Genomic DNA, 22,669 nt, shown 5'->3' with positions numbered 1-22,669 from the left:
GTTTGAACAGGTCTGGTTGGCTCGGTTGGCAACTTTATCAACTACAATTTCTGTGCAGAAATATAGAAGACTAGTTTTTGAAATATCATTGTATTAATGAAAATACCATATAGCTTAGGTGCTGTGAGAGCTCACAGATTAGTGAAGCTAACCATCTAGCAATAGTTAGCATCTATGCCCTCAAGATACTACATCATCCAGTTGATTTCAGGGGATAAAAATCTTTGCAAAGTTCAACATCCACGCAAGTTTTCTGCATCTGGCAATGTTACTTCACTACAAAGTTATGCCCCAGTTTTCAACAGCAACAACTGAACAGTGCTGGTAATTCCCAGGCATGAAGTTTGCAGGCTGATGCTCAAACACAACAGAGTTTATAATGACTTATGTGCAAAAAATGTTTCACCATGTCCAGCCTACAGTCTCTTTCTCACACATCTGAAATCAAAGTTGTCACTGTTAGACAAGTAATGTCAAAAAGAAAATGCCTTTTGATTTCACACTAAAAGGAACCAAGAAGTCTGGTACATGTCTGAAACATGTCTGTGCACCACAGACTGTACATCTTCTAGGTGGAAACATTCAAGGTACTACAATGGCAGATGAACCTACCAGCCAGCAGCAGTCAAGGGTACATGGTAGGGAAAGTAAAAGCCAGGAGTGTTGGGATAGGGCATCAGACAGACATCAACTGCTGGCAAAATGCTGAAGAAGCATCAGTGGGTTTGCTGGCGAGGAAAATGGGTAGTTAAAATGATGAGCAGTTGGAGTGGGAAATATCAGCCAATCCCAGTTGGAAGATGAAAAGTAATTTTCTACCATCACCTCAATTAGAGATACAGAGCATTTGTGCTGGAACCTGGGACAGAAATTCACTCCTTCAGAGCAATGACTAGAATCTGAACCCTCAAGTCTTCATCAGTTTGCTTTTCCCACCTTGAAAGCTGTCTCTCAAGAGAAGGAGGTTCTATAACTTTTAGCCTGAGACTCTTTAGAAGCCATCACTCTTCAGGATTTAGTTACGCAGTAGTGAGATGAGAGTACCAGTTTACTGATACACTGATGGAATTTCCAACTAAATTGATCACAGTCAACTTTTTAATTTTCTTTTCAACGCATATACTTCTAAGACTTCACAATGGAGCTTGATACACTGTATTCAGAAATGGTTATCTGTAGGCACATCAAAATATGGCTTAAGTTAGTAACAAAAAAAACTGCTTGCAACTGACAGCAGACATACTTCTTCAACTTCTGTGAAAACTGCAATGTAATTTGCATACAGTTTCACCTAGTTCAAAGTCTCACCTCCTTCTACAGACCAACATAGGCTAAATATGTAAGAATCTTTCCTAGCATGACTGTCAGTGATTGTCATGTTTAATACTAGCAGACAATGGAACTTATACCAGATAGGAAATAAAAATAAATGTTAATTATCTTGCTGGGGATGAGAAACCAGATGACATCTGGAGCTAGCATTATTGTAAACAGGAAAAAGGTATGAAAGCTACTTAGCTTAGAGGTTTATAAATATCAGATAGACACAGCAGGAGGAGGCTGGCAGCTTAAGAAAGGACAAGTGCAACTCTGTAATAATAATTGAGTGAGAAAAACAGAAAGAGAATGTATGCGAAATTTCTGGGAAGACCCACTTTCATCTGAGACAATTTAATTAAGTTTTTTTATTGGGCAGATGCTCAATGTGGTAGGAGAAATCTGTCTTGGTTTATATACTAACATGTTTACCTGATTCTCTTTCCTAAGGCAGTAAAAACACACAGACTGGGACCACCATGGCAATATGGCAAAATGCAGAGGATCGGACCCACAAACCTCCCCAGAGCACCATAGCAAAGCATCGAGCCACATCCTGCAAACATTTATGAACAAACTGAACTTCATGTACTGTGATTAATTTCCCTGACAACATGTGGGTTTCATTGCAGCACACAAAATCAAACACAGACTTACGTATTTTTAGGATCAGGACCTACTTAGCACTAGTCAGGCGTGATTTAATGCGTCTGTACTTAATGTGCAGCTTACAAAATGTGAGAGAATTCTGTGTTTTGGTACAGTTTGGGTTTTTCCCAGAACAGCGTGTATATTGTTTCAACATTAATGATGAAAGTTAAATTCTCTGCACTGATGTTTATTTAAGCAATTATTGTGTTGTCTAATGCAGCTGGGAATGGAGGTACAGTAGCCTCATATTTAAAAGCATGTCCTTCTATATAGCATTAGAGAGCTCTGGTGGGCATGTCGCCCATTTCTGATTCCATAGCAGCTTCTATTCTTCCCAAGAATTAATGTTTTAATTAGAATGTATCCGTACAACATTTTCCTTATGTTGGTCAAATATCTACAATTCAGTTATTACTTTACGCATACTACTGCATATGTTAGGCCAGATTGTTCAAATACCCTTTGGTAGAAGAGGTGATGGAGCATTTCTAATCCCAGAATAGTGCCACAAAAAAAAGGCTATATCAGGGATGTACAATAAAAGGGCAGGAAAAGACCTTCTGTTGAGTTACTGAGTTGCAGGAACTCCGGAACTCCAGTGGATTGTGTTTCATGCAACAATCTAGATGTAAATCAGCATTAATATTCACAAGATATGTATATAGTTCAGCATCAGTCTTTGCAAAATTGGAAGTCATGCATACACATATGCATACATAACCTCATGCACAGATCGAGAAAGATTCCTATTATGGCATTTAAGCTTTTTGCAAAGTTTGGAGGCAATGGCTTCAGACCCTGTCAGTAAGCCCCTACAGTACAATTTGAAGCAGTATCATTCAGGGTAGGATACAGATGGCATGTAGTATCCCTTAGCTGCAAGCCCAGTGCTCACCGGTTATACTGGGAATCTCTAGAGTGACTTCCCAGAGAAATAACTCAGACTTCCAGTGACAATTCAGAAACATTTGTACATTCACACACAAATAAAATAAGGAAAAAGAGATAGGAACAACCTTCTCTGAAACAAGTAAAGACCTTCATGTCCTGATGAAAAACAGTAAAGAATGCAGTTACTATTAATTACAATATTCTTTAGGTATTTTTTCAGTTGCCTACTCCAATGCTAAATACTGGTTCCAAAATCAACATTTCATATGCGCAGTTCTAAAACTGTCGCTAGGTTTGAAGAGTAGCATCTGAAGTTAGGGATACTCTTTTTTAATTATTCATGGTTAATTATGATTAACTCAATATTTTTTCACAATTCACTATGAACTTCTAATTGAGGGTGAAACAACTTGTATGTGACATATATTGTCCATCCTGCAACCTTCTGCTTTACTTTTAAATGTTCAACATGTTTTCCAGCTGTAGAGGTTGAATTATACAATGAAATTAAAAGAATTGAATTTTTAAACTTTATCATTCTTATACCTTTACAAATACTCATATTTCAAAGTTAGGTTATGTTCATTGCCAATAAGATGAATTTAAAAGCAGCACATATATGACAATACTGACTTCTCCTTCTGACCCAGGATTTTTTTTCTCCCAAAAACATGCTCAGTGCACGGGACTGTCCAAAGACCACTGAAATCAATGGAAAGGCCACCAGTGACTTTGATGGAATATGGACTGGGCTTTGAGTGTAACACTGCTGAGTTTATTGACTTCATTGACAAGGGCTGAATTTGGATTTGACAGATGTAAAGCGGTTCATCTGATGTACCTTTAACAAACCACATGCATTTTAACCCCACCCTTCCACTCCAGGAATTTAGAGCATTTTGTTCTGTTAGCTCTGTTAAGAAGCCCCAGCACTTACACAGGTAAAATGAGTGAAACACATACAGTTACTTGTACTTACAGGTGTCTGTCTTGAGCTGATTGTTGGTAATTCCAAAATACTGAGGATTTTCAATGACCGGAATCTTCGTCATCCCGATGATGACTGCGTCAGGACCCCCCTCAGAAGAAGAAGGAGTGTTACTGCCATTTGAGATGTGGTGGAGGGGACTGGCTGAATCATCATCATTGCTGATAACTGAAGAAGGACCTAGAGTTAGAAACAAAGATTTTCCTGTAACTCAGCACATGGTTCCTTTCCCTCAGATAATTTCTTGTTTTGTTTTTTTTGGGAGGTTTTCTTGGACCAGTTTGTCCTCCATCCCCATAGTCAACAGCAATCTTGTGTGCCTTGTTGACCTTACCTCAGGGATTTTATGTCTGCATGCAGATGGAGAACCATGGGTTTTTTCTATTAAGCATTGGAATGTGAAGCAAATTTTTGTACTGGTAGATCACTGAGGCTAAATACATCAGGATCTGTATTGTGTGTGTTACCGGGAATGATCTCTAAACTTGTTGAAATCTTTCTGTCATTCTCAGAAATAAGCTTTGAAATACACACATTAACTTTTTACCGTATACCCTGCTTGGATCACAAAGCAATAATTGCCAGAAATCTGGGGAATGCCTGCCCTCCTTTTGAGGTGGCCTTGTAACAAGACAAGACACAGGGGAAATAGGCTCATCCTGATGCAGGAAGCTGGATTTCTGAAAGTCAACACAGTCAAAATCCAAGGGACAATTTGAACATAAGGTGCAGAGCTGATGCTGAGAAGAGTAGTGGGAAAGGCATATCCCACCCCACTGCAAAATCTGGGGTCACTGCAGAGGGGCTCTTCCAGCCTAGGAGAGCATCCCACCATCTCCCCCATCCACACCTCAGCCTATTCACCTTCCAGAAACAGGTGTATTTTTATCAGTAATTCAGTGTTAGTTTTTGTTTTGTTTTCACTGTGCACTTTATATTTTTAATGAAAGTGCCACAGAGAAAATAACCTCCTAAAAAAATTTTGTTTAGCAGTGTCCCACTTCTGTGAGCTGCAGGGGCCTTTGATCTGACAAGAAGATCAGCACAAATGACATCTGCACTCTTGCCAACTAACCCTGCCATTTAAATTCCGCATTACATCTTCCAGTTTACATCCAGTATTCAAAGAAAACCAGAATCATCATTTAGCAGCAACAACACTTTGCTTAATCTCCCCACTGAAGAGCCAACAGAGCTCACACATCACATTTCACTTTGTTTGCCATCCATGTTAAGCAGGGGGTTTGGGGTAGCATTCATATCTTCTAACTATAACAACCAAAGACAATACTGGAAACAGATGGCAAAATTCACCCTCTGGAAGTGCCTATTCTGGAATGGTATGCTCAGATGATACCTGTGTTTAGCCTGTGGGCAGCAGTGACAGCTGCCCCTCAAAGAAGGGATGGCTAAAAGCTGTGTTTACTCTGGGTCACCAGTCACCCCACTGCAAAATGTTGGAGCCCCCATGCTGAGTTTTAGGTTGGACAGAAGGAACAGTGCAGAGGCAAGACAGAGCTGAGCAACTCCCCATGTAGATAGCATCTGTGTCTGCTGCGAGATGTGGGGTGGGAAGGGGAGAGAGAATGAGAATGGGGAACAGCAGCAGGTCCTGTACACACAGCATTGAGGACCTGTGAGAAGATAGGCAGGATCCACCATAGCACACACAGAGTTGAGGAAGAAGATGAGTACTAGGACAGTCCCAGACACAGCAGCCAAGAAAAGGCAGCTTTAAAGAAAAGAAACTCTTACTCTTTTGTGGCTCACTGTATCATTAAAAAAAAACAACTTTATCATCACATGGCATGGCTCACAGGAATAAAACTTAAATAATTTGGCATGTGGCTATCCAACCTTAGAGACTCAAGTGTACACCCACTCCTTTCCTTTCTCTCCAGTTGTTTTAATGGTGCATGAGGGAAATGTTCTCATAATTTGAAAAAGTACTTCCCTCCCTGGACTGAAACATTAGAGGTAATTTTTCAAATACCTTGCACTTCAGTGGAAACTCACTGTTGACAAATGTAAGTGAAGGCTAGATCTCTGCAATTTATAAAGTGAAATGCTAATACCAGGGCTGGTTTTGCCATTAGTGATCACCCAGATCCTCAAATGACTGATTCTACTAGGAAAGCTGCCAGAATTAAGAGTTGGTGGTGGTGATTTCTCTAATGAAGTGCAGAGCCTAATAAACTGTGAGAAAGGGTCCCTCAGATGGCACACAAGATACTTACATGAAGTGACAACACATTTTTCAGGTGCATGAGAATTGTGTTCAGAGGCATTAGAGTGCAAACCCATTTAAAACTCCATTCTATTTTGACAGACATCATTTTTACGCCTCTAAACTTTCTGATTGTCAAGCTAATGGATACAAAAAGCAGGCTGATAAATACACATTTTCTTGCAAAAATAAAGTCTTTTTATAATACTATAGGTTTCGTATGAGGGTTAAATCCCTCATCTTAGAGCAAATGGCTCTGTAATTTAACAGAGGAATGTCCTTTTTAGCCCTGCTGCACTCTGCTGCAAAGAAGGAAGATTTTTTTGTCATTGTTTGCTTCCACCACACATGCAGTGATGGCAGGGTAGTGACCATTACCATTTCAAGGCGTTAGAGTGGGATAATGAATAGAAACTCATTCTGTTCATCAAATCATTTCTGCACTACTCCAAGACCCACTTTTGCACAGTGGACTATTTTTTCAATCAGTATAAACAACAAAGTGCTGTAGGTGAAAAGTAGACAATTGTTCTGTAAATCTATTTACACAATTAGGCTAACTTGTGAAAACTAGTCTTCCATGTGGTATGAAGCAGGCTCTAAGTATATTTAGCTCCCTGATGTAGGTGAGGAAAACCTGGAAAACGAGGTGATTTCCAAAGCAATTCCTGGCACTATGAAACAGTTTAGGAAAAATTCAACTCTGGAAACCTTGTTCTGTGTCACTTAGTGATCCTTCTCACTTATTAACAAGTAATCAGCCCATGCAATCATCTTTGGAAGTAATTGTTTGGGTTCTAAAATACTATTTCCTGTATATTTCTTCTCTAATTAAGACAATGAGAACTCAACAGATGGAAATTTTTGTGTTGAGCTCACATCCTTTCAAACTTCCCTTTTGCTGGGAATCTTTTTGTCAACATAAGCAAACTGGTACATAAACTGTTTCCCGACTTGCTTATTTGCCAGACTGTCCACTTAACATAAAGTTACTTCCAATTTTTTGAATGCATTAAGCCACATCACAGTCACAGGCCAGCACTGCGGCTAGCTACGACTGATTTTCTCATAGTACAAAACCATCTTTTGGGATGCAAGATGAGGCCATCACCTGGTCTGACAAGAAGCTAGAGCTGTCCTTTTCTGCATATGCTCTGAGGTCAAAATGAAGGGTAATTTCTTAAAGCACCTTAAAGTACAGTTTCATCCACATGAAATGGGGTCACTGAATTACTTGTCAAAGGCAAAATGAGTATGATAATTACCCTCAGTCACTTATCACTGAGTCTGGTTTTTATAAAATCTGCTGCTCGTTTCATGCCTGAAATCTGAAAATTTTAGACAAACATCTTCTGTGGAAGTGAAAATCATGGGTTGTCAACAGCCATTAGCTATTGCCAATATCTGACTCACAGTCAGATTGAGCTTTCAAGAAAACTCCAGAGATCTTTTCCACCTTCAAATGTGCTACCCAGCATCTCCACTTGATTTCATTTTTAGACTGTCTTTCTTATATTAGAAGGATAGAATTGAGAGCCACATGAGAGATGGAAGCCCTGGAGAAAAAACAGAGCTATACACTGCAGGGCTAAATTTCTCTTCTCTTTGATGTTGAGCTAAAAGCCTGTCCCACCGCCATCTAGGTGGTGTCATTCTGCACTATATAGGCCCAAGAAAAATTCCTTCTGTGTATAAATCCCAGCAGCCCTCTGAAAAAGTGGTGACATGTAAGAAAACAAATTATATGTGAAACTGACAAGGTACAATAAAGCCAAAATACCTCCCACACCTAGGTTGTGAATTATCTTCAGCATGTGGTATGGGAAAGCCAGAACAGCAAACTTCCCTTACTGCACATCCCACAGAAAATCGGAGACAATCAAACACTGCTGAGGGTGCATCATGGTTTGCCTTCACTAGTGCCAGCATCCCTCCCTGAAACATAACTCACTTCTGTGCTACCACTTCAACATTGCATGTCTGCACTGTCCTTTACCTCAGTGGTTCCAATAAATGTGAGTTTCCTTAGGTTTAGAAGCAAAATTTAATAAAACTAACTGTTTTCAAGGTGTGCTGCTCTTTCTGGCCAGGAGAAGGAGTTTCATGATTATAAAACACAGACTTTCCTGCTGCTTGTATTGCCATTGCAGTTACTGCAGTTTTAACATGCACAGATTTCACACTTCTGCTAATATGTGGGTAGTTGGCTGTGGCAACACACATATCAGCTGCCACTGGAATAATCCACATGACCTCCCTGTATACCAAAGTACAGAAAAAGTCCCAAAGTGAATACTGGCATGACTCAGGTAAGTAGGCTCAGGCAAAAAATAAAGAGAGGCTCTCAAATCCAGAATCAGAAAGAACGTATTGCTTTTGTTTGAACCTGGCTTGGCCTTGCAAGCACATATTCAGACTTCAGTTTAGATGGTGGCAGACAAGCACTGTGTCCATCTACTTCTCCCTCCACCTACAGTGTAAAAGATATAAGCAATCTACTCTGAATGTTTGCTCTCCAAGCTCTACCAAGATCTTCTGGAAGCTACAATATCCTGTGTCCTCCCTGCAACACACTTCCATTTGTCACACATCACTCCAGTTACCCCTGAAGTCACTACTAATGGCTCAGGCCCAGTGGGAGACAACAAAAGTAATAAGAAAAAACAGCTGATTTAAGGTTTGTGTTGGAGATGTGTAGGTACAGCAATGCATCTGCTTAGTCAAGTCTTGTGAGGCAGCTCAGCTAAAAGGGGTTGTTTATAGAGATGATTTTGTGCTGTGATGTTTTACCAACTATTGCTTCTTCCATGAAAAATTATGTTGCCTGCTAGCAAGATTTCTCAACTGACCTTATACTAGCACTGGCTTTTCTTACTTCCTCTTGGAACAGGGAGCAGTCTGTGCTGGGACATAGTAATAGCATAGCAAGTCAAAAGCAGGACATGTCTCACAGTCAGCATCACCTCTGACACTAAATCTTGTGTCTTTTTCCTTTTGGGAGGGGTATATTTTTTCACTAGTTAAATACCTCGTTCTATAAAAGTAGTTACAGAAGATTTCTCTTCCCATGAGACTCCCATATTTGCTGTAGATTCTTTTTTTCTGCATAACTAAAAGGTAAGTTTTATGCTTCAGCAAGAGCAGATATTCAATCTTTCCTGTTACTGAGCTAAGATGGAGCTTTCTTACCAGAACAGACATCTTTTTTAGCCTAACTCCTGAATTGCTGTCTTATCTTTCACTCCCTCTAGAAGACAACTCACTAATCACGGCTTGATACACTTTTTCTAATTAAGGTTCTATAAACTTTAATTTTGAATATTCCTTTGCCCTCTTAAGTTCAACAAATGTATGCAACTGTAATATCAAATAATGTTTATGCAATTCTATTAGACTGGATAAGAGAGTCCAGCATAATAGAAAGTAATGCAATTATGGAAACATTATTTTATATTATTAGTCTCTTAAAATGCTGCATGCTAAATACAGGGAATTGAATTATAAGACACAAATAGAACAAGAGGAAAAAAATTCAAAGCTGGCTGAATAAGCTTCCCAAAGAGAAACGAGTTTCATTTCACTCTGCTTGGTGGAGCTATTCAAACTAAAGTCAGATTATTCTGCAAACGTAGAGTGAGCTTATTAAAATGACGGTCTTTGCTCTGCAGCTGCTGATGCTTTTAATGAGAGAAAGTTCAAGGCAAGGTGTTCCTATGCTTTCCCAGCGGTTCAGTTGTGCAGAGCAATGGCATTTCTTGCCTCTCTCCATCTGCTCACTGGGCCTTCTTGTCTCATATCCCCATCCCTGCCATTTCCCAAGGAAACAGCCGTTAGTGTCAGTGAAATCATCTCAACAGTCACTGTCATGCTCAGTTGTGAAATGATTTATTATGGGGTTAATCCTCCTTTGTTTGTGGTGCAGAAAACATAAGAATAAGATCACTCCAAGCGACATGATACCACAGTCCATCCTGCTGAAGCACACAGCTCAAACAGTGCATGTCCTTCTATACCAGTGCAGCACACTGAGCCAAAAACCACATTGTAGACATTAAGTCTGTGACTCAGAAAACTAAGACTTGCCAGGCTTGGGTGTTTAGAGGATAAATAATTTCACATCTTTTGACAGGTATCATTAATCTGTTTAACTGATTTGCACCCACCAGTGCTTGTTTAAGCTTGTACTCTGCTGCTTCTTGATACATGAGATAAGAAAAACTTTCTGACACTGCCCAAGAAGCTCAGTTCCCATCCAAGAGCATGCTCCCAGGAAGTCAAGGGAAGGAGAGCAGAAGCTGGAGAACTTCCCTGAACCCAGCAGATGAATGCCTCTGTTCTCTGTCAACATACACATCTAACAATTTCTCAGTAACAGAAGGAAGGGGACTCCTTGGAGGTCTCTTGCAGCAGTGAGTGGCTGAAAATAAAGGTTTAACTCAAGGAGCTGCCCTTAGAAGTCTGTTAATTTACAACCATTGCAAAGCAAAGTGGAGACATTTGTTTGAAAATAATGACAAAACCACATCACTCTGACGTAATGTTTGGGTCCAAGAATCCAAGGTGGTCTGCTTTTGTTTTCATATGAAAAAACAATGGTTTGTCTTTCCTCATTTGTTGCAGCTTCACAAGAACAGTAAATTGTGTTGTTATCACTGTATCACTTTCATATAGAACAAGTAATTTATAGTGGCAGATTATTTTCTTTCCTACATAGAATAATTTAAGTAATGCATACCCTTGAGTCTAATGAAATAATAGGTATGTTATTCAGCTTTACAGTACCAACTTTTCAGTGTTGCTAGGTGTCAAAATGCCTTTCCCCTGAAATGCATGTTCCTTTTCCTGGGAAAATTTATTTCAAATACCTAACTCCTCTAGAGAGCAACAAACACGTGACCTGAGTAATTTCCATTGCAATGACTGAGCACAGATTTTAGGCACTCAAGTATTTCATCAAGCCTTTTTTATTGTGGCTTTGAATCTAAGAGTCACAGCTGCATATTTGTTTGCTTCAGTTTTATTCTGGAGTATGATTGTGGAAGAATCCCAGTCAGCTCCTTTCAGCTGCCTTTCCTCTCACAACCTCATATATACTACCCTGTATGCACACATTCACACATCCCTTTGCATACAAGCCTAGAGCATTCCAGAGGTCACATTTTCTGTAAGGGAGGTTTTCCAAACAGGGAGGACTCCCTAAGATAACTTAAGGGATCCCTTCATAACACGTCACTCCCCAACAGCCATGCAACCTGCAGGTCACAGGGAATAAGACACAAGTGTCTAGGGCTGGGACAGACTGGCAGAACAGTTCAACCAAGAAATCTCCTTTGCAGCACTGCAAAAGCCTGTAGGAAAAAGGATGAGTTCTCTAATACATACTGGATTTGCTAGTACTGTCTGACAGACCAGAAGGCACATGACTCCCCTCTGCCCCTGCCTCACTCCAGAGCTACCTCTCTCCAGGGATGCCATCACCAGAGCCTCAGCCTGTGATACAAAGGTATCACAGTATCACAGTATGTTAGAGATTGGAAGGGACCTCAAAAGATCATCTAGTCCAATCCCCCTGCCAGAGCAGGAACACCTAGATAAGGTTACACAGGAATGTGTCCAGGCGGGTTTTGAATGTCTCCAGAGAAGGAGGCTCCACAACCGCCCTGGGCAGCCTGTTCCAGTGTTCCGTCACCCTCACTGAGAAGAAGTTTCTTCTCAAGTTTAAGTGGAACCTCTTGTGTTCCAGTTTGTACCCATTACCCCTTGTCCTATCATTGTTTGCCACTGAGAAGAGCCTGGCTCCATCCTCGTGACACTCCCCCTTTATATATTTATATACACTAATAAGGTCACCCCTCAGTCTCCTCTTCTCCAAACTATAGAGACCCAGCTCCCTCAGCCTTTCCTCATAAGGGAGATGCTCCACTCCCTGAATCATCTTAGTTGCCCTGCGCTGGACTCTCTCCAGCAGGTCCCTGTCCTTCTTGAACTGAGGGGCCCAGAACTGGACACAATATTCCAGATGCGGTCTCACCAGGGCAGAGTAGAGGGGAAGGAGGACCTCTCTCGACCTACTGACCACCCCCCTTCTAATACACCCCAGGATGCCATTGGCCTTCTTGGCCACAAGGGCACAGTGTTGGCTCATGGTCATCCTGCTGTCCACTAGGACCCTCAGGTCCCTCTCCCCTACACTGCTCTCTAAAAGGTCATTCCCCAACCTATACTGGAACCTGGGGTTGCTCCTGCTCAGATGCAGGACTCTACATTTTCCCTTGTTATATTTCATCAAGTTACTCCCTCCCCAACTCTCCAGCCTGTCCAGGTCCCGCTGGATGGCAGCACAGCCTTCTGGCGTGTCAGCCACTCCTCCCAGCTTAGTGTCATCAGCAAACTTGCTGACAGTACACTCAATTCCCTCATCTAAATCATTGATGAATATATTAAATAATACTGGTCCCAATACTGACCCTTGAGGCACTCCACTAGATACAGGCCTCCAACTGGACTCCGCCCCATAGACTACAACTCTCTGGCTTCTCTCCTTCAGCCAGTTCGCGGTCCACCTCACCACCTGATCATCCAGACCACACTTCCTCAGTTTAGCTATGAGGATGCTGTGGGAGACTGCGTCAAATGCTTTGCTGAAGTCAAGGTAGACCACATCCACCGCTCTGCCATCATCCATCCACTGTGTTATTTCCTCATAAAAGGCTATGAGGTTGGTCAAGCATGACTTCCCCTTGGTAAAGCCATGTTGACTGCCCCTCATAACCCTCTTATCCTTGACATGCCTTAAGATGGCATCAAGGATAAGGTGTTCCTTCACTTTCCCAGGGATGGAGGTGAGGCTGACCGGTCTATAGTTACCCGGGTCCTCCTTCTTGCCCTTTTTGAAGACTGGAGTGACATTTGCTTTCCTCCAGTCCTCAGGCACCTCTCCCGTTTCCCAAGACTTGGTAAAGATGATGGAGAGTGGTCTAGCAATGACTTCCGCCAGTTGCCTCAGCACCCGCGGGTGCATCCCATCTGGACCCATGGATTTATGGATGTCCAGATTGCTCAACTGGTCTCTAACCCATTCCTCATCGACTAAGGCAAACTGCTCAGTGACCTGACTTCATCTGAGGTCTCAGGAGTACAGGGCTCTTCAGGACTGCCTCCAGCAGAGTAGACAGAGACAAAGAAGGTTGCCAATTTCTTTCTCCTTTCAGCCAGAATGGGGGTCATTTGTGTAATAGATCTCAGAAACACAATCTGGTATGCATCTTCAAATTCTTAAGCACCATTACCAATAAATCCTCACAGTTCATACTCTGTGAGGTATGTGCTACTATTATTCCCCATTTGGAGGCAACAGAAGGAGTTCTGAAAGGCTCTTTGGTCTGCCCAGCACTGCAGGTGCTCATGACCATGCAAAGGACTACCAGCCCTGACTGTCAAATCACGATGCCCTTCAGAACTTACAGCCCTCCTTCAGCTATAGGAGAAACAGTAGCTATACAGCTGCCACCACTTCATGGAGATGTTTGCAGTACCTGCAGCTCACATGGAATTTATGACCTCTCATTATTGGTATTTAAATGAAACACAGACCTAAGACAAAAATCTAGCAGTGATGTAGTATATTAATCCATACAAATACGTGAGCCAGAGAAGTAAGGATACAAGGCAGCAGAACATGTGAAAGAAAGAAGAAATTATTTATCTTTTTTAATATAGATCACCAAGATCATTCATTATAGCCACCTGCAGGTTTGGATATCTCAGAAAAATGGGGGGAATTACAGTTCTTCACAAACACTACAGTGAAAAATCACCAGAGTAAGAAAAAAAGATCAGCTGGCATATACTTGTTGGCATCAAGTAAAAAAAGAAAAATTCACCCAAAATTAAATCTTTGTTGCCTTTAATTTAATTAAAAACTAATTAATTAACAATCACTTCTCTGCACACTTCTCAAGATAAGCTAAATGTTAGCATTCCCATTCCTAGTGCTGGGAACGATGTCCTCTGTTGTCTAGAAGATTAATGCAACGTGTACAGAAGCAACATAAGTTTCCCCATGCTGTTTTGGCAGTCAGTCTTTACCTGAGAGAACAACAAAGCTATTTGGAATAGCCAGTGTCAATAATTTTCCAAATTCTGTTTAGCTGGACATGGTTAGATGATATGGCAGTACACTAGATTGTGGGGAAATGTTCCTTCATACTAGATTTGTATTATGTTGCAACACGTTAGTAACTATTTCCCTTCTTTAAATCTTCCCTGATTATTTCTTGGGAACACAGAGATATTATCTACAGACCTCTTCAATCCAAGCAAATCAGCTGAGAACATGATAAGGAAAAATCTGTAAGTACTCATGAGAGCTATTTAAATCTGAAGAACTGGAGGTTTTTTTTATTCTCAACAGAGATCTGAGAAGGTACACAAGGATAGCCTTCCAATGGAAGGGAACAATCTTTATTTCATGCCTATAACGGATAGCAATGAAAGTTGCACGACAGAAGTGCATCAAGAAAAACTGAAGGTAAAATGTTAGGAGAACATCCTCAGGCACTGCAATTGCTCGTACAACACTCAGAAATCTCTGTTTCTGGAGATTTTGAAGCCACATCAGGAAAGTATCTGCTGGAAAATATAGAGGTGTAGTTGATACAGGTTTACCACCTCGAGTGGTCTTATGAAGATCACTTTGGGTTCTTCAAATATTAATTTTTGTCTATTCAGAACTGTATAAGATCTGTAGCTCAACAAATGCCCAGCATTAGCAGTTACTTTTCCAGGCTGCAAAATCAATATACATTTAGTAGGGTGAGAAGCACACCAGTGATGTAGCAATCCATAGTCTACAGTGGGTTACTCTATCAGAACACATATTATGTAATTGCATTCTTTATGTACAATTCATTTTAATTCTTTCTGAACAGTTTTCATCAGAGGAAGTGTTAACTATGTGACACTGTAACACAAATTCTTCTATCATTTCTCACTTTCTGTTAGGAGATTCTTACAGGCCTCCAAAATTGCATGAATTATGAAGTCAACACTGTCCTAGATTGAAATATACCTCTCAATTTGTTCTCAACAACCATTCCAGCACAACAGCTTCCAATTCATTTTTCACTTACAGCTGCACTGGCTAACCTTAAACGTGACAATCTGCAAAGAAGCAAAACTGAATGATTACACACAATCAACCCAAACATCATGCTCAAATTATAAACAACATCTGTAGAATCTGGTTTTGCTGTTTACTCAGCTCTCACTGTGCTAATCTTGCAGCCCAGCTAATGCTTTCTTGGACTTGTACTGACTTGAACTGACTTTTCTTCATCTTCAAACATTCCCTATCCTTGAAAATAGGTTTTATAAACAAAATTCAAAAGCCTACCTACACCTGAAAAGGATGGCATGGGAAGATGGTGAACTAACACTCTATCATCTCTTTCTTGTCAAGTAATTCATTCTCTCCTTGGCTGGATGGGCTTCGGGTCTTCATGGCCCAAACTTTCCACATGCTCTGAAGGCAGTAGCTGGTCTTGGAAGAAAGAGGGCTGCTGGAAGGGCAGAAGGCTTAAACACAGAAGACACAATCCAAAACTGGCCCCCAGTGAACACAAAGCAAGAGAGAGCTTACTTTTCCACCTGACATTTTATTCCTATTTATATTACATTACTTAGCAACAGTCAAACAGATTCCTTTTGTGTCTCTGCCACAGCAACCATTTCAGTGGCTTTCTCTATAGCCCCCATCCCTAAAGCAATTGGCAAGTGTACAATTCCCTAGCCTTCAGATAGAGTTCAACAACCTTTGCTGGCTGGCAAGAGACTGGCCAGAACTTTCTCTGCAAACACGTGTCACTAGAAATTCTTCTGATACCCAGGTGAAGCATCTGCCATATTCTTCAAAGTGGAATAATCTTAGAAACAGACTCGTTCTAGCAGCTGGTGGTTTTGTGTGTGAAAACAAAGAAAACAAAAACAACTGCTTTCAATTAATCACTTTCCATTTCCACAGGTATAGACTTCTGAAATATGCTCAATTAGATCTTTTGGACATTATTTAAAAACCAGTTCACCTTCAGAGATGGGAGGAAGCTGAATAGAAGGTTTGGAGGAATATCTCTGCCAATACACCTTCAAATCAAAGGCTCAGAATTATCCCCAAATAACACCCTTCTTTCCCTAAGCATGATTCCAAAGACAGTGAAGCCTTACACACTCAAAATGCAGATCTAAAAATTACTGCAGTGAAGCAGATGACACTCACAGATCGAAAGGCAACATGACAAAATTCTGTCCCTGCAGCATCACTCACAAGCTATAGGATTAGCTGCACGAATTGACTGTCTTGCCTTCAGATGTTGATCCTCTACTGCCATTTACAGATAGCTCCTCCTCACTGCCACATGATGCCTCAACTGCTGGAAACTCCTTCCAGTCACCTTTCTTCTGACAGCTTTCCTTGAAACTGCTTCCATGGCAAGCAGGAAAATGCCCCCACTCTAAGCTCTTTGCACTGTACCAGCTAGCTCAGCCACCCTAGAGGTGGCCACACTACAAACCAAGCTCTGGCACTTTTGCTGCAGTGGATTTAAAAATGGATGTATTAATTGTGAAACTGGTCACTAACCCACAATGGTCACGAACTCACAATGAAGTTTTGCTAAAATATTTAAAGCATCACTGTTTCTATTCTGCAGGGCTTTAAATAAAAAAAAAAGTTATTTTTTTTTTCAGGATGCTGCACATAATATTTCCATACATTACTTTTGCTTCTTCTTCAACTTCTGAATACTTTACCAAGTATCCTCCCCTGCTGTTTTTCTGATGTGCTTCCTCTGCTTATTTACCCACTTCTTTCTTTATGAAGAGTTTTGCCTCTCTCTTCTTAACTGATTCTCTCTTGATCATCTGGCTCTCCTATCCTCTCTTTTTCTAACATATCACTAGATTTGTTAACTATCTTTTCATTGCCTTGTAATATTCAGTTTCCATTTGTCCACATGGCCTCCAGTGATGTAATTTCTATGTTAGAATTAAATACCATTAGTACTTACTAAACTTAAGTATTATAGGCTGACACTCATTTATTCTCAGCGTAACTTCCTCTTTTACCAAAAATTCAGTCATAGCTGTTTCTTAGCAACAGATTTATCAGAACAGATTTGCATAGACATTAAATACTCTCAAAAATGAACTGCTAAAGGAAGCAAATAAAATAGCCTTATTCCTGAGCACCATTAGAAGAAATACTACAAAACAGAATAACACAGGTTTATAATTCTGTATGACAGTAATGAACATGTGTATAACATTAGCACCAACTGAAATAGAAGATGATATTAACTGTCTTAATTAGTGTATCTTTGAACTGATTTGCAAAAATAATCTTGCCTTCAGAGATTGCAAAAAGCCCCAAACTGCACACAGCCACAAGTCTCTTGCACTGGGCTAAATTGAAAACTGGAGTCCACAATGGTCACATACAAATAGGTCTCAAAGGACCAGACTTCAAAAGGCAGACATGTGCACTTCCTATGTGCATGAAAAATGCACACTCTCGCTTCAAGCACACCAATACTAAATAACCAAGAATTGGACTTCGGTGCTGGAACATAATCACTTAGTATTTCATTCTTTGGAGTCCTCACATTTATACGTTAATTTCAGTAACCTGAAAGTTTTGTATTTTCACAGTAGATTTTATTTTTTTTTTTTTTTTTCCTAAAATAATGTGCCAAGCTCCAACTGCCTAGTTGGCAAAAATGTAGAGAAAAACAAATCTGGGGACAGGGTGAAAGAGTGAAACCAAACATGAAACATAAAACCCTATAAACAGAAAAAGTGAAATAGCAATACAGAGTCTAATGCCCTTCATCTTAATATCAACTGAGAGTAATTTATTAAAATGACAACGGTTCAAAATCCCTTTTAACGCCACTGGAATCAGGACTGCTGTCTTTGTATTAAGAATAATGACAACCTTTTTGGCAAATGAAGTCTCATGCTGCTGTGGCACTTAGTTGTGTCACTGAAAGGCAGCATCTGTAATATATGGCTGCACATGAATTATGTTAGGAATGGGTTAAAGTAATAGATCTGTATTATTCTCAAGAGGCAATGCCAAAAGGTAATTGCCATATTTGTACCACTACATTATAGAGAATGACAGTTTCATGTCTTCCTAATGTTTAACTGAAAATCTATAAAATCCATTTCTCTTTCTTGCTGAGAAATTAATATAGGACCAAAACCTGAAATTCCAACTCTGGTCATGTTCAGACAAAACTCCCACTGCAGTCAGTGGGAGTTTTGCCAGGGAGAGGATTAAAGACAGTACAATTTGCTGCATGCTACCAGAAATGTAAAAGCTACGGAGTTAGGTTTTCATTATGGTGCTGCTCGGAGTGTTAAAATTAGCAAGAATTTGGTCTTTTATCTTTCACTCACGCAGTCACGTGGACTGGCAGAGGAGGGATAGATGCGAGGCGGACAAGTCAGTTTGCTGGAGAGTGCTTAACGCTGGGCTGGCAGCCAACAGAAGTGAATCCCTCCTGCAGTATCTCCCTTCCCTCCTTCTCTTTAAGGCCCAAGAAGAAGCAGGAAAGGAGCAAAGAAGCAAACCTGTATCCTTAACAAGCAGCACTGAAGCCATCTACAGTATCTGTGCTATTCCAATAATGGGAGCATGCCTGAGCACACCCCCCTTTCGGGAGGCTTTAAGCTGGGCTCTCTGCCACAGAGATAAGACACCTCACCAAAAAGATGGCAGGAAGCAGCCAACATGTAACAGCTTCATAGGGCTTCTGCCAGGGGCAGGTGAACCACATCAGTAACCAGGGAAGCCCATTATCCCAAGGGGGGTACCTGGCTGTGCACAATTTGCTGAGTGGTTGGAACAGTGTTCTCCAATACAGAGGCATTAGAATTTGGTTTGTTAAGACAGTAACAACTTTTCTTACTTTTCCAGCCAATTTCTCCATATTTTCATGACGTGGTGATAAAACCCAGGGAATGAAGATACTACAACTGGAAACAGCTAAGTTATCTAACCAGCCTGCAAAACTAAGCAAAAATTAAGTCCTGAGCTACTCACCCATTTAAATTTTTATAAGAAAGCAAGAATAACATAGAATCTCACTACAGTTGTAATTTTTTTTAATGAAATTTTATTTTCAAGAGTATGATTACAACAGATTTCTGACATTTTCTATCACTAGCAATACCATCTGGCACCAATTTAATATCAAACTGCCAAGTAATTATTGCCAAAAAAATAACTAATATTCACACTCAGGGATATTTCTTATAATGCTTAATGAAAAAATGTATGTTTAGGGACCACCATGACTTGCAAAATACAGACCAATACAGTACTAATAATTCAAACACCAGCATAAAGACACTGGGGTCCTGAATTTAAAATAAGCTAGCCCTGTTGAATTAAACTCTCTGATCTGGGTTCTGAAGCAAGTTTCAAAGTATATAGCATACATAAACTCATTCAATATTGCTAATTCAATACTATTCATTCTGATAGTAACACATGACTAAAACTGTAATATATAGCATTATTTTACACCTACATGATCTCCTGAAAGATCATTTTATAGAAAAAAATGAAACTACAGATAAATACAGATCCTGCACGGAGTCTGGTTATTATGGATTAAGCACCACAAAAACCTTACCGTTTTGGAATTAAAATTGCATTGCGTCATTTTGCTGGCATTTCCTTTTTATGTTAAATGCTTGGCAAGACCTACAAATATTCACAGACAATGAATTTCCAGCTTTAAAATTTACCATTCTTACATAGTAGTAGTACTTACAAATGGCAAATATTTAATTTGGTCTCTTAGTTGATGTGAATTAGTTAAAGGATCTGGCTCCTACCTTTCTCAGTCTCTACTGATTTTGAGTAGCTTGTGGGTTTGCATTCCCTGCAGAATTATTCACTGCTGGACAGACTGATCTGTTAGTATTTTACAGTCACACAGCATAAACATAAACTCAATGCAAGGAAAGATGGGAGAATCAGGCTGCACAAGCTGTGCACTTGTAATTGTGATGTGTAGGTGACAATGACAAAAAGTTTCAGAATACTAAAAAAAGCAGTTACACATCACTCGGACAATTTAATGTTGTACACTAACAGTCCTCCCTAGAATGCTGAAGCAGATAAAATTATTTTGTAAGAGAAGGTTGTGATTTGAAGCATATATGCACATTTTCTTATGTCCATAACTGCAGTGGTGACAAAAATCTCAAACGAATAAATGCTCCTGATTTATTCTGTAGGGGAATACAATGCTGTGTTTAGTCACAGGTCAGAGCCAGGACTCTAGCGTAACCAGGCAAGCATCTGCACAGACTCTTTGCATCTTGCAACATGCATATGGAATTCCTTATCAACACAGCAAATTAAAATCACATTTATATTCTGTATTTAATAAATCTCACAGTAGCCCAATTTATGGCACCCAAAACAAGATATGCATGTCTCTAAATGGAGAAAAAAAAATACCAGAAGTTTTTTGGAATTTCCATTCCCCTCCTAAAGATGACCAAACCCTTTGTAATTAGACTGATGACAGGATAACACAGTCTCCCCGTCATCAGTCCTCAGCTGCTCTGCTTCGTCTGCCAAAGGTTGCCCCTTCCTGGCATAAGTATCTTTCCCTTGGCAACCACTGATCAAACTGCAATCATGTAGGCCATCTACAAATCATCAGTGGTTATAGCCACTCTCACCATGGGAAAAGTTCAGTCCAGAACCCAGAAGCAAAAAATGTTAGAGCCCCACAGTTAGGAATAACTGCCCCTAGAGGCAATGCCATCACCTCCTAACCACAGGTTAACAATTTCACCTGCGTTCCAGGGTAGTGGAGTTCAACAGCAACAGGATTATATATACATTTGGATTCCAACAAAATGTGAAGTTGCAGCAGGGAATGGAAACTTGGCATCCTCTTTAGAAAGGAAACGCAGTTATAAATCTTTGCCTTCCTCTTGAAGAGGTACGTTGCCCTTCACACTTTTTTTAACACAATGATGCAGGGTGATAAAGTGTGACTCTTTACCTGGAAAGAGATTATGCCAAATTCCAAAAGAAAACCAGTGCTGACATACAGAAAAAGGTAACCTGTTATACCACGCAGCAAGTGTAAAGCTGATGTCTTCACATTCTGCTTCAAAAACAGTACCTCAAATGCCTGGTTGTTACTGGAGAAAGGAAATGCTCAGGCCACTCACAGTGAACCTACCTGATTTTGATTCATATGTCATAGTAAACAAATGCAAAGTTGCTTATTTAAGTCATATTTAGAAAACATTACATGTACTGAAAAATGAAACAGCTGAGCAATTAGTAACAACAAAGAGTTACTGCTTGGTTGGCGGAAGCCTCCACAAGACCCACCAGGGGCTGAGCTATCTATCACTGGGCTACTCGGTACCCAGAAGACAAGGCTTCACCAAGACAGGGAGACAGCTATATTACAACACAGAGGTAGTACCTCAGACCACCAAAAAATTACTCTTGTTTATAAAAGATAAAAGAGAGAAACTAACTACCTAAGTCTCTCATCTAATCACTTGATATCAGCAGAAAAATCAACAAGATGGGTTTACCATGAGGAAGCCAACACCGATATACTGACATGTATAAACATGTCTCTCATGTTTAAGACAATATAGATTGTTTTGAATCTGAATGAAAATGAGAGTCTTACGGAAATGTTTTCTTCCACAAAGCTTAGACTTACTGAGACTCTATATTTTGCTCTAATAGTACAGGTATATACAGCCCTTGGATTTTTCCTAGGAATTTGAAGATATTCAACAGAGGTGAACCAACTTATGACTATGCATTGATTAGGTACAAGTGCACCAGGAATCTCTGACATTGCTAGCCCTATTGACTCTCCTTCCCTCTGCACAATCTGGGGCAGAAAAGTGTGACCTAACTTACAAGCTCTGACTTAAACATGCTAAGTCTCTTGAGGAAGCATTAGAATTGGTTTTATGGGATTCATCTTTAGAAAAAGAAAGGGGAATTCTGGTTTAGGCAGCAAGATCTATGCGGGGATGTCTTCTGGAGTGACAAGAAACACAACCCATCCATTACTCAAAGGTTTATATACAATTAGCTGTTTACTTGGATCATGTTCTCTGGGCCACAGATGACACCTCTATTTCTGAGGCACCATCCATTTCAATGCTGTAGACACTGAAATTTTGCTAAAGCCTTCCCAGGGAAAATCACGGTAACTCTTCTGTGGGATCACATTAATCATTAAGAAACTGCACAACCAGTTGCCCATCAGGCCACAAAGGATTTCATCAGTGTTTGTTCTGGTAACTTCTCATACCTAATATTAGCTATTAAGAGTCATTGAGGAAATATGATCTGTGGTGTCATCAATATGTGTTCCCAACACAAACTCGCATATTTTCATTTTGCATATCAGCTCTCTTGGGAAGGTGTCATGGCTAGAACAGCAGTTGAATACACTGTTTCTTCTGGATGTGCAAACAGCACAGCACTTCTATGCAGCAAGAGTAAATGGGGTTATGAAAGACATTGT

General features: G+C 40.2%; 1 protein-coding gene across 1 annotated transcript in view; it reads right to left on the bottom strand.

Moving 5' to 3' along the window:
- Positions 1-22,669, bottom strand: part of NTRK2 (neurotrophic receptor tyrosine kinase 2) — a gene marked incomplete at both ends in the record, with an annotated part of 206,472 nt that overhangs the window by 84,959 nt on the left and 98,844 nt on the right. Inside the window, one exon of the mRNA XM_080637065.1 lies at positions 3,839-4,027. Coding sequence (XP_080493191.1) covers positions 3,839-4,027 — 189 coding nt within the window. The remainder of the gene's footprint in view (positions 1-3,838; positions 4,028-22,669) is intronic.

This window comes from Psittacula echo, assembly GCF_963264785.1.
Source record: "Psittacula echo genome assembly, chromosome: Z".
In the NCBI taxonomy this organism is placed as follows: domain Eukaryota; kingdom Metazoa; phylum Chordata; class Aves; order Psittaciformes; family Psittacidae; genus Psittacula; species Psittacula echo.
The sequence above is the reverse complement of the archived record's forward strand: the minus strand, read 5'-3'. Positions and strand labels throughout refer to the sequence as shown.